Here is a 13,025-nt window from a genome sequence, read left to right on the forward strand (position 1 = left end):
GTGCTGAAATATATATATATATATTTATAAAGACGGAAGAATTCTATGTGGATTTAGTGTTTGAAGTAGCTTGATCAAGAAATCCATCACTATCCATGGTCACAAATATTAACTGTGTCATAAGTAGAATCTGCTTTTATAAGTTTTTTTTTTTTTTTTTTTATTTACGGGAGTCGAGAGTTAGAACATCTTGATTAGAAAAGACGGCAGGCAACAAGATAGCTGATCTGATTTGACTTGGGATGTTCTAAAAATGGGCATACACCGATCAATGAAAACCAAACCAAACCAAATATGATCAGCCACAATATTTCGATATCATTTGCTTTTGATAAGGATAAGAAAAGTCAAAAGAAGGTAGAAGACGGAAGTGCCTTAATTAGAAAATAAGATAGCTTAGAAATAATGTTTTCAAATAATAATAAATTCTTCTTTTGTGGGGTCTTTCTTTTAGATCTTGTCACTAACTCAGCTACAAGTCTTATCTCTCTACAGTGGAATTGAATCCGACCATAGCTAAGTATTAATCTTTCGATCTCCTCTTCTTCATCTTCATATAATATATTGACTTGTTATGAACACTCTGTAGTTTTTATAGCTATTTAGGGTCTTCCCTTTTCTGTTTAATCTACAGATTAATAAAAGAAACATCTATTTAGGGTTCTTCACTAAATCTAAATCTTAATGAAATAACAGATGGAAGAAGACATGACCAGAATTGCCAAAGATGCTACTGAGGTCAGTTTATGACACCACTCAATTCAAAACCATACTTATTTTCATTAGCTCCCCGATGTTGATTCTTTGGATGTAGTATACTAGTATATATGTTATTTTAATGGGCAATCTTCTTTTCTGGCTCGATCCATGGCATCATGCATGATGGTCTCTGTTTTTAGTAGTTTCACTGAATTGAAGATGACTTTCCATATTTAGAACAACACTAGTCAAAGGCAATAATAACAGTCATAACAACTAGTTTAGCTTAAATAAACCAAAGATCTCGATTCAGTTCTCGCTAAGAACGCCTTGATTTAATGCAGCTAATAGGAAATACTCCAATGGTGTATCTGAACAACGTTGTAGATGGGTGTGTGGCAAATATTGCTGCCAAGTTAGAGATGATGGAACCATGTTCAAGTGTCAAAGACAGGCAAAGAAAAATCATTCATTTTGTTTAGTTATTTACTTTTTCATTCAGAAATGATATAATCATATAAACATGACTTATAGTATAGGCTTGGATATGCACTGATCAAAGATGCAGAAGATAAGGGTCTTATTACTCCTGGAAAGGTATTAATATTGAGTCATTTTACATGCATGATCCAAAAAACAAAAATAAATCAGTTTCAATTTTAACTTTTGACGATTTTCCAATGGCAAGTGAAGTCGGTTCTGGTAGAGGTTAGCAGTGGTAATACTGGCATCGGTCTGGCATTTGTTGCAGCTGTGAAGGGCTACAAACTAATTGTTGTAATGCCCGATAGCTACAGCATTGAGAGAAGGATAATTCTCCTAGCATTTGGAGTAGATTTGTATCTTTCTGATAGAACCAAGGGAATTGAAGGCATCTTCAAGAAGGCCAATGAGATTATTGAAAGAACGCCTAATGCTTATTTCCTTAACCAATTTGAAAATCTCGCCAATCCAAAGGTAGACTGTCTATAATTAATCAATTTATAATATTAATAGATTTGTAACCATTCAGCTTGTCCAATAGGTTCATTATGAAACAACCGGTCCAGAGATTTGGAACGGTTCTAAGGAGAAAGTGGACATTTTGGTGGCTGGAATTGGGACTGGAGGCACGGTTACTGGTGCAGGAAGGTTCTTAAAAGAGAAGAATCCAGATATAAAGGTTTATGGCGTGGAACCAGAAGAAAGCGCGGTTCTGAATGGAAGACAACCAGGTGATCAGTAGTAAAAAAATATAGACCTTATTGAATGTTGTAAGATGTCATTTTGTGTTGCTTTGTAGGTTCACACAAGATACAAGGAATTGGTGCTGGTATGATCCCTCCTGTGTTAGACCAAACTATTCTTGATGAAGTTATTACAGTAAGTTTTGGTTTTGATCTTGGTATAAATTGATTTATATCATAGAATTAAATGAAATAAAGTTTTGAATCATGTGAATTTCATATACAGATATCTGGTGAAGAAGCCATTGAAACTGCCAAACTTCTTGCACTAAAGGAGGGATTACTGGTACATGATTGATAACTTGTTAATATGATAATTTTTGTTTTGTTTTTTTGTAACAACGGTTCGTGTTTTGAACAGGTTGGAATTTCGTCGGGGGCGGCTGCTGCTGCTGCAATAAAGATTGCGAAACGACCTGAAAATGCTGGCAAACTTATTGTTGTAAGTTGGAAACCTTAACAAAAAAGCAAAGATTTGTTTTTCATTTCATGTAATTTGTGTTTTCTAGGTTGTATTCCCCAGCTTCGGAGAGCGTTACCTGTCAACTGATTTATTCGATTCCCTTCGACACGAGGCAGAGGGCATGAATTTCGAGTGACGAAATTGGCCAATGTTGTTGTATGCAAGTGATATTGAAATTTGAAAGTTATATGGAAATAATGTGAGATATTTTATCAAATAAACAAAAAGATTGAACTTGGGATTAAATGAATAAACTGATATTTGTATTTAATATTTAAATTTGTCATAACAAAATTTCTATTAATGGACGTGATGGTTTGTAATTATTTGTTTGAAAATAGTGATAATAATATTGAAAAACAACAAAGTTTACATTATGTTTAAATATTAGATTAATTATAAATAATTTAAAGTAATTATTAATTTTTATTTTTTTGTAACATAAAAATATAAATTACTTTTTATAGTTATGATATCTTAAATGTGGTTCTTAGTGTTATAATTATACAAAAAATAAATTTTTAGTTTAACCGTTAACTTATTGTTTATAAATTTGTATTTTAACTACTTAATTTCAAAAAAATTAATGTTTTAACATTGATTTTTTTTTTTCAATTCAATGCTTAAATTAGTAATATACATATTTGATCAGGGACAAGTAGATAATAAATTAATCAATAAAAAATTGAAAAATTTGTTTAATAATTTATTTTATTTTGAAATAAACTCTCAAATCAAAATAATTCTATAGTTTCAATTTTATACCGGTAACTTTATATGTGTTAGTAATTAATCTTTGAATCACATGACTAATTTTCATTATATTTTATGGATAATATTTATTGTATATGTAATTTTTTATTTGAATTAAATGAATATTAAGTATTTATTAGAAAAAAATAAATGAATCACCTTTCTCTCTTCTTCTAAAGAAACCTGAAATTTCGATTTCAATCGGCGTACGGAGAAGCCCTAATATAATTCCACCACCAGCGAGCGCATATTCACGGCCACGGGACTTCAATTAATTGAGATTCTCTATCGTATCCACCATAGCCATAGCCAGTAAACGTTTAACCTTCTTTGATTGATTGTTGGAGTGTTGTTCATTTGAAATTGTAAATTCACCAATCACTTGTTTTTCATATCTTTGTAGCTTTGGGAATTGTAATACGAGATGTTCAAGAACACCTTCCAGTCAGGGTTTCTTTCCATTTTATACAGCCTTGGGTACAAAATCTACATGTATTTATATCTTTCTATTTAGTTTTTGTTTGAATACAACTGATGATGATGGTCTATTTTTCTCTTAAATTTCAGGAGCAAGCCATTGCAGATCTGGGACAAGGAAAGTGAGTAGTTTCTAAATTTATTTATATTTTGAAACTAGTATGATATACAACAGAAACTTGGTTCAGTTGGAAGATATCATCTTTGTCATGGTTTTTTATATTTTGAAAGAACTGATCAATTCTCTTGTTTATACTCATAATCTTCTTGCCCATCAATGATTATGCTCAATCTCCATTACATATTTCTTCTTCTCAATATGTATCTCACTTAACTGGTCATCAGAGTAGGGGAGATTAGTTTTTAACTCATTTTCTTATGGTTAATTTTGTATTAATAAACAAGTCAACCTCATGGTCTTTATCGTGGTTAAAGAAATTCATGCAAGTGACTCCCTTTCTTTTCGTGCAGTTGTTGATGGCCAGATTAAACGATTACAAGATGAAGACATACACTCCAATGTTCTTGAACTAGTAGGAACAAACGTACAATCAACCTTCATCACTTGCCCTGCAGATCCAGCCGCAACACTTGGTATAAAGTTGCCCTTCTTAGTTATGATAGTTAAAAATATGAAGAAGTATTTCACGTTTGAGATCCAAGTGCTGGATGACAAGAATGTGAGGCGAAGATTCCGAGCTTCTAATTTTCAAGTAAGTTTTACCTAATTATTTTGTAGTTCCAATGCATTCTTTATGGTGTAGTTTTAATATAAAGATGGATGTTTTTAATAGCAAAGATGAATACATTAAAGATAGTGTGGTGGAGATGTGGCTAAGTTTCGGGTTGCTATGCGGGCTCCTTTTTGTGGAGCCAGGATTTTTTTGTAACATGTCTCTTGTGTGCATTAAACCTAAATCATATATCTTGTTCTTTCCAATAATGGATACATAAGGGATCTTGCTTAGTTCTTAGGCCTTCTTTGATACTGGGTTATTTGAATAATGAAGTGGTTATTTCCAAATGATGTAGGTTGCAAAAAAAAGTCAGGTTATTTGGTTAAAAAGACATTAGGGGTATACATATATAATGGATAAATAATTTTGTATTTTAAAAACTAAAGAGTATTTTGGTTGATGATTTCATTGATGTGATTGATGAGTAGATAGATTGTTGATTGGATAGCGTGTTATTTAAAATTAATCCCAAATAACGCACATCAAACAAAGCCTTAATTCGAATATAAAGATTACTTATTCTACCTTGCTTTGTTCATTCATTGGCATCTGCATATAAAATTGTCTTTCTGGTTTATTAATCTGTCATTGTAGCTCATTTGTTACAATGTCTTCTTTATTCATCATTCTTATTTTTTTGAAAACAATGGGTAGTATATGATCTTTTAATCACTTATTCTGATGTGTAAATATGGATGCCCTGCATTGGTAGGCTTGTGAATGATTAACACCAATTGGATGGTTTTTATTTTTGTAGGCTGTGACTAGAGTTAAGCCATATATTTGCACAATGCCCTTGAAATTGGACGAGGGATGGAATCAAATTCAATTAAATCTTGCTGATTTAGTTAGACGTGCATATGGGACCAACTATGTTGAGACATTGAGAGTTCAAGTTCATGCAAATTGTCGGCTAAGAAGGATTTATTTCTCTGACCGCCTTTATTCTGAGGAAGAACTTCCTCCAGAATTCAAGCTTTATCTGCCTATGCAGGTAAAATGATTACCAACTCAGATTTCTCTACTACAGACACATGTATTCTATGTGCAACCCTGTTCCTGAAAATTACATTGCCAATATGTTTATATAGAGCATATTTGGGAACATTTTAGGTATAGAGATTCAGATAAAACTGTAAAAAATCTCTATATATGTATCATACTAAATTCAATGAAATAACAAATAATCTCTATAGTCCTAGCATTAGGACTTCACCGCCTTTATATTTCTTGGCTGATTGCAGAAACCATAAAGGTTCATCCGAAGGCTCTCGGAAAGCTGTTAAACAAATGGGTCTGCTCGAATGGTGAGCCATTCAATGCAATATTGTTGCACTTTATCTTTTTCTTTTTAGTTAATGACTGAAAAACAATTTTATCTTTTGCCTATGTATAATGCATGTGTAACAGCTTTTATATGTTCTTAATGCAAAACAATTGACATTTAATATTGAATTAGGTAATATATTGATTGTTTTATGCAAATTAGTATAGCTTATAAATTGAAGATCAAAGTTTGTATAGTATACTAATACTTTTTTGTAAAGTAATCTCTATCTATAATGAAAATGATAGGATGAGGAAATAAAAAAGTCGCAAAATATATAAATAAAAATAAAAACATAAATGCATTCTATAGTATACTAAAGAAAGGAACAATGGACACATTTTTTTTTCTAAAATGGGATCCAAAGTTTGTTTTGTCATGTTTATTTATGGTATGTTTGTTTGCTAACCTAATGACTTTATGGTCGAAACAAAGATTTTGTTTTTTTGAAAACACATTGCTAAAATGAAATTGAGTTTTAAGAGTAAAATATTATTATTAATATATTTATATATATATAAGAAATATTCTAAAAACTTACCTTATTTCAATCAATATTTGAATAAACAAAAAAAAAATATTTATTTTTGTTCAAATCAATCTAGCTTTGCTGGATCTAAGTATTTACAAATAATGTAGTTAAAAACAAATGATAAATTAGAGCTTCTTAATTTTTTTGACCAAAGAAAAAAAAAAGAGTTTAATTTTTAATTGTAATCTCATCAAAATACTTGCTTTGAAAATCTTTACATATTTCTTAATGAAGTCTCATTTTCTTTGCCTCAAATAAGAGAAAAAGTGAAATATATGTTTTCCCCACTCTCTAACACAATTTAAACATATATAAATGTAATATAAAAATAAGAATAACTTGAAACATTAAATTCATATATTAAAAACACAAGAAATATTCTTACTTCAAAGTTTAACCATTTTCATAACAAAATAACACTAATTAAGATCCACTACAAAAACAAAGGTGACAACCCCACACCCCATGCAAGCTTCAATCCTCAAAAGTATTTTTTCAAACCTCATCATCATCATCTACAATAGATAAAGAAAGGACGATATAAATATTATAAAAAACATAAATTCAAATTCAAATGTATAAAAATATACCCATTTCATCGGCATCATAATCGTCGTCCATGCCTATATCATGCATCTCCCTTGAAATATCACCTATAAAAATTAATAATAAGTAAAACTTAGCAATAAAAGAAAACATCAAACGAATTTGCATACCTGATTCGGATCCACTTAACCAGCTTTTCGAACACATGAGAACCTCCAATATGTTCAGATCAAGTCCACTACGGGCTGGAGATAAAATCCTATTGCCATCACTAAAAGCAGAAATCCTATCGCCATCCCTAAAAGGCGACTTATAAACAACTCTTGACACTGACATAGCTAACAAATCTCTTGCAATTGCTTTCAATGTCGGATACTTTAAGTTTGCCTTCCAATAAGCAAGAATGTCAAAATCTGATGTTCTAGACTCCAAATCATCTTCCAAATAGTACTCTAGCTCCGATTTCACCTCAGTCTTTTTAATTCTCTGTTGGATATATATTTCAAATTCAGGAGATATCTGATATCTTGGATTTGAAGATACATTAGTATCTGGATTACTAGAAGTAGATGTGTGAAGAGAAACCCTAGTTTGATACTCCTTCACCAAATCATTACATATTTGGACCACCCTTTTCACTTTTTGATCAGAATCACTTGGAAAGAGTTTTGCAAAAGAAAACTCAACCAAGTGTAACTTAGTCCTTGGATCCAATACAGCAACAACACCCATCAATATATGCATATGATCCAAATATCTAGTGAACTTCTTCATCATTCTGGCTGCAATATTCTGAACAACTTGATTCGAACAAGCTAACCAATCATTTAAAACCAACTTAAGATCACATACCATTTGAAAATATAGAAAGGCTGTGGGATACTTAGTTTCAAAGAACAACTTGGTAATACTACAAACTGATTCTAATCGAACACATGTCTCATTCGCAAGATCCCACTCAGTATCACTTGGTTTAGTCTTATACTCATTATCCAAAAGAGAACATTGATTAAACACCAACTTATATGGCAAAGCAGTTTTAAGCATGGAATAAGTAGATGTCCATTTATGATCGCAATCTGAAACCAAATAAGTACTCATACTTAATCCAAGTTCAACACCGATCTCTACAAATCTTTCCCTTCTGTCTAGCGATTCTGTCCAATAATCACAACTTTCACTTATGTTCTTAACTGAATCACTAATTGTGTCCATACCATATTCCACAATGGAGTTGACAATATCTGCACAACATCGCACTTTGACAAAATCAAAATCACGCGACAGTATCAAAGAATTCTTTTGCAACTTCCAGACAACGGATTCAAGTATGCTGTCACTTTTGCTGCGACTATCACCAGTGATTGTTGACACTTTCCGATCCAAATCCCATTCCAATAAAGTTCTCAACAACACCTCGCCCACTTGATTCTTCATATCTGGATCTGGCAAATTCACAAACCTATATATAGAACAATGAAGAATACAATACAATTATAATATAATATGATATGTTTCTTGGTGCCCTCAAACTATAATACTAAACAATCATACCTTAAGACACAACTTTGCAACACCCAATTACAGTCAATGAAATGTGCATTCACCATCATATAATGGAATTCATCGTGACAAGTCCAGGAATTCGTGGAGATTGCAACCCTGGATTCATTAGCTTGTAACATTCGCTTGACTCTTACTCTTTCATGGTCATGGATTTTAATAATGTCAAGTTCAACCTGCTTTCTAGAAGGAAATCGAAGCAATGGTTGAAGAGATCTTGAAAAAACTCTGAAGGAGTTATTATCAACTATAGAAAGGGGAAGCTCATCTGTGATGATCATCCTAACAAGAGCTTTTCCACATTTATCTTGATCAAATACAAATGCATGATTACTTTCTTCATCATCATCATCTTTCAATGCTTTAACAGATTCTTCACTTTCAGAATGATCAAACGAGTGTGATGTGGCATTATCTTGCATATCTTGATTTGATATTGACATGCTTATGATGAAGAAAAGAAAAAACAAACAAACTGCATTATTATTAGTTACTATATATAATAAATACAAGAGACTGTAAACACTGTTATGGTGAATCATAAGCGAGAGAGAAACCTTTTGTGGGTTTTGTAGTGCGTCGACGTAACGAGAAAACGGAAGTCGGTCTTCTGCTTTCAGAATGATCAAACGGTGAAGTATTTGGGCATGCTTGAACTGAAGAAGAAGAAGATGATGAAGAAGATGAAGAGTCGGGCTGAGAATAAGAAACGATATTTATAGACGGGTACTGACCCGAATACATTTCGGACACCATACGGGGCGGACCGCGTACCTAGATTGCCGAGAAATAACGTCTTCTTTTTTTATTATTTGAAATTTTATATTTTTTATTAAATTTTAAATCTATTAAAAAAAAGAAAATGACACATCTCAATTTATTTTTTGTTGAAATTTTTTTGTTTTAGAAGAAATATTATTAATATATACACAATTAAATATATTTTAAAATATTATTTAATTAAAATAATTAAATGATTTTTTTTAAATTAAAATTGAGCTTATATATTATATATATATAATAGGAAAGTTAAATTTGTACACTAATCTTTTAATAAAAATATAAGGATTAATATATTTTTTATTATTAATAAAAGACAACTAAATATCTTTTTAATTTTTATCATTAAATATCTTAATATTTTAATTAAATAATATATTATATAAAAAATTTAAATATATTTATACTATTCTTTCAAATACACATTTAAATATATAATTTTAAATAAAATGTATATAATTTTAAATTTTATTTATTAATTTATAATTTAGGTATCATTTAATAAAACTATATATATATATATTTTTTAAAATTATAAATTAAGAAATAATTATAAATATATATATATATACTAAAATATATAAATATTTAAAAAAATATAAATGAATATATTTAAATATTTTATAAAATGAATTATTTATTATTTATAATTTGAAAAAAGAAGTTTGGAGATATATAATATATATTAATTGAGAAAATAAATTAATATATATAAGGAAGGAGAAATAAGTAAATAAAATTAGTTTTTAACGTTTAAAAAGTGTATTTTAAAACAATTAATTCAAAATATTTATATTTTAAGAATTTATTTATTTTAATTTTAGAATTCAAATATGAACCTTAAATTTATAGAAAAGATACAAATTAATCCTTAATATGTTCTATCAAGTATCATCAGTTCAATCAGCTTGTTAGTTCTATCTTTCGGCTTTTCTTCGCCGGTTCTCCCGCCGCCCGACCCGCCTCTGTACTTCTTCTTCTTCACTAGTTTGTGGTCATGGAGAAGAGTCTTTCAAGTATATGCAATTGGGTTCCTTGTCCCCGCTCCTCGTCGTTTTTAAGACCGTTTCATTTTTTCAAAGGAAGGTCACCAGCTTTATCTCCATTTTCTTCCTCTATCTGTTGCAGACACCTTCATCCCTCTTCTTCTTCTTCTTCTCCCGTAGACAGAACACTTTCAGACATAAAGAATTCGGGTATAATTGCTTGCCTTCGCGCGGAAAGGTAAACTTCATCCAAATACATTTCTACAAAATACCCAATTGGGAGGATAAGTGTTGAGGGAAGCATTCTCCAATTCCATAATCATTCTTTTTTGTTCAATTCATGATTCATATACTGACATTTCTACAGTTCACAGTTAGCCATTGAAGCAGCTCGTGCTGCAATTTCCGGTGGTATCTCAGTTGTAAGTTTTCTTCTCCACTTAAATTTAAAGTTTTGTTTTTTTGGGTATATTTGCAAACTTATGTGGCTAGATATAATGCAGTTTGTAGATGATGTTGATAATATAATATCTTCTTTGTAGCTGGAGATTGTGATGTCAACGCCTGATGTGTTTGAGGTTGTTCTTGAGCAATTAATTAGATGCAACATTGATTTCTTATGTCTCAGGTCTATTGTAGAAATAACATGCTCTACTCTTCTTATTTTTTTGCACAGATTTTGCAGCAGCTAGTTCAGGAGTATCCTACAATAACATTTGGGGTAAGAATAGATCATCCTATTATATGCTTTATAAGATTTTAACTCTTTGAAAGACGAATTTGCTGGACCTTTTCATGGATTAGTTCATGAATTTGCTTCACCCTTTTGATATACAGTATCTGTTATTTGGAATGTTGGAACATCTTTTCTGTGATTTTAACTGCATTGTCAAATACTTGAGGCCTTGTTTGATCTGGGGTTATTTGTATAACCAAGTAGTTATTTCCAAATAACATTATTTGGTGTAAGAAGTGGGTTTTTTATTTAATATTATAATAAATAAATTAAGTAATTTTGTATTTTGATTCATGGTTAAAATGATATAATGGTAGATTTGGTTGGGGTATTTTGAAATAACCACAACAAACAATAGCCCAAGTATTATCACCTTATGTTGTTCTTGGATGATTATTATCAGTTTAAAGTTTAATACAGGATAGTTCATATTTTTCTATCAGTGACGAGGTAGAATAGACAAATCCTGTAAAGATTAAGTGGGGGTAATTAAGATTCTTCCCATAATCATTGTAGAATGTGCTTTATTTATCTATTACTGTAACAGTTTCCTAATTTAACTTATCAATGGTGTTTCCTTTGTAGGTTGGGACAGTTTTAAATGATAAGGATGCAAAAAAGGCCTTACTATCAGGAGCAAAGTTTCTCATGAGTCCTGCTATAGTGAAGGTGCATAATTGCATATGGATTGTGAAAGAAAAAATCACATTATTTTGATTGAATTGGCTCCTAGTTTGGCTCCAAAAAAATGTGCCTATTTATAAAATAGGTCAAAAGATTGTGATGATAATCATTCATTGTAGCTGATCTGGTGAAGTATATTCTTGTTTAGGAAATCATGAGCGTTGTTCATGCTGGTGAAGCTCTGTACATACCTGGTGTAATGACGCCAACAGAGGCAAGTCATTTTTGCAACCTCGTTTTTTCTACAATATTCTCATAAGTACTAAAGTTATATACCCTCTCCGTCACATTTTATGGGGCATTAAGTATTTGGTCTAAGTTGTAAGGAATGGATGTATCGAGGCTTGTTTGATCTAGGGTTATTTGAATAACCAGGTGATTATTTGAACCTAACCTAGTTTCAAGTAGGTTATAGAACTTAGGTCATTTGGCCATTTGGGTAAAAAGACATGTTTAAATAAAGAATATATAGGTTAATGATTTGAACATTAATAGATTGTTGATTGGATAATGATTATTTGGAATTAATCTTAAATAACACACATCAAACAAGGTCTTGAGTTACAATTTTTAGTTGTTTTTACTTGATTTATGAAAAACATAATTCCTTAAGAAATATTCCACTAACTGCTGAATTATTTTATGAACAGATATTGTCTGCATACAATATGGGTGCCAAAATTGTGAAGGTTCTTCCTTGGGATAGATATCTAGTTTTAAATGAATCTCATTTAAATGTTGGTTTTAAATCAATCCTTCTTCTTGTATGGACTAGGTTTATCCTGTTTCGGCATTAGGCGGTGTTCAGTATATTGCAGCTATAAGAAAGCCATTTTCGCATATTCCAATGGTTGCCTCTCAAGGAGTAACAATAGGTTTGCAGAGATTTAACCCTTCATCCTTATTCTCCATGCCTTTCTTATCAGTTTTAGTTTTTCTAACTTGCAGATTTATTAGGGGATTATATTTTACAAGGAGCTTCTGCAGTTCTTCTTTCGGATGCAATATTTAGTAAAGAAGCTATGGGTAGAAAGGATTTTAATGCAATATACAGATTGGCTCAGCTAGCAGTGTTTGAGGGGAAGAAAGCTTTAGAAAGGAAGAGAAATGAATTGCCTTGAATCTTTTGATCATGTCAGACTCTAGAATTAGGTTTATATTTCACTTTCTAACAATCAATGGTTTTTGGATATTTACATTGACAAAAAATTTATGCCTATTTTTCAGTTGTATTTTTTCTTTGCTGAAATATTTTTAGGAATACTACTGTACTACCCCTTGTTAAATATTTAAATGATGGTCAAAAACACTTATAATCTGGAAAACAACATGAATAATGGATATAAATAAAGAAAAACATTAGACTATAATATTTATACCAAATCAAACAAAAAGTTTTTGTTTTTGTTTTTCAGTGACATTGTAAGTGTAAAAAAAACAATTTCAAAATAGGCTCAAAAAGAGTATCAAATGAGCTTAAAACCTCAGCTATAAAATCAAAGTTTGATTGAAAGTA

At 30.7% G+C, this 13,025-nt stretch overlaps 4 protein-coding genes across 6 annotated transcripts; 3 read left to right on the plus strand and 1 right to left on the minus strand.

Annotated features, from left to right (window-relative positions):
* Positions 1–441: 441 nt before the first annotated feature.
* LOC124913975 (cysteine synthase-like) lies at positions 442–2,696 on the plus strand. The gene is made up of 10 exons (XM_047454426.1): positions 442–520; positions 697–738; positions 1,044–1,153; positions 1,239–1,296; positions 1,393–1,656; positions 1,724–1,913; positions 1,982–2,061; positions 2,152–2,211; positions 2,287–2,367; positions 2,435–2,696. The coding sequence occupies exons 2-10, from the start codon at positions 697–699 to the stop codon at positions 2,522–2,524; spliced, it is 975 nt and encodes a 324-aa protein (XP_047310382.1). The 5' UTR covers positions 442–520; the 3' UTR covers positions 2,525–2,696.
* Positions 2,697–3,305: 609 nt separating this feature from the next.
* LOC124915003 (cilia- and flagella-associated protein 20) lies at positions 3,306–5,810 on the plus strand. The gene is made up of 6 exons (XM_047455642.1): positions 3,306–3,453; positions 3,545–3,618; positions 3,709–3,740; positions 4,090–4,331; positions 5,113–5,349; positions 5,600–5,810. Exons 2-6 carry the CDS (start codon positions 3,566–3,568, stop codon positions 5,606–5,608), a joined length of 573 nt encoding a protein of 190 aa, XP_047311598.1. The 5' UTR covers positions 3,306–3,453; positions 3,545–3,565; the 3' UTR covers positions 5,609–5,810.
* A 761-nt stretch (positions 5,811–6,571) lies between these two features.
* On the minus strand, positions 6,572–8,766 carry LOC124916312 (zinc finger BED domain-containing protein RICESLEEPER 2-like). Its single transcript, XM_047457038.1, has 3 exons — positions 8,315–8,766; positions 6,931–8,222; positions 6,572–6,867 (listed from the first exon to the last, which is right to left on the minus strand). Exons 1-3 carry the CDS (start codon positions 8,764–8,766, stop codon positions 6,785–6,787), a joined length of 1,827 nt encoding a protein of 608 aa, XP_047312994.1. The 3' UTR covers positions 6,572–6,784.
* A 1,247-nt stretch (positions 8,767–10,013) lies between these two features.
* LOC124915221 (KHG/KDPG aldolase-like) lies at positions 10,014–12,780 on the plus strand. Of its 3 annotated transcripts, none has more exons than XM_047455897.1 (9): positions 10,014–10,327; positions 10,457–10,511; positions 10,632–10,667; positions 10,766–10,810; positions 11,411–11,494; positions 11,658–11,723; positions 12,160–12,198; positions 12,285–12,384; positions 12,458–12,780. In XM_047455897.1, exons 1-9 carry the CDS (start codon positions 10,101–10,103, stop codon positions 12,628–12,630), a joined length of 825 nt encoding a protein of 274 aa, XP_047311853.1. In that variant the 5' UTR covers positions 10,014–10,100; the 3' UTR covers positions 12,631–12,780. The 3 variants fall into 3 exon arrangements, with proteins under 3 accessions (XP_047311853.1, XP_047311854.1, XP_047311855.1); XM_047455898.1 differs by having other exon boundaries at positions 10,464–10,511; XM_047455899.1 differs by lacking the exon at positions 12,160–12,198.
* Positions 12,781–13,025: the final 245 nt, after the last annotated feature.

This window comes from Impatiens glandulifera, chromosome 9 (genome assembly GCF_907164915.1).
Source record: "Impatiens glandulifera chromosome 9, dImpGla2.1, whole genome shotgun sequence".
Classification (NCBI taxonomy): domain Eukaryota; kingdom Viridiplantae; phylum Streptophyta; class Magnoliopsida; order Ericales; family Balsaminaceae; genus Impatiens; species Impatiens glandulifera.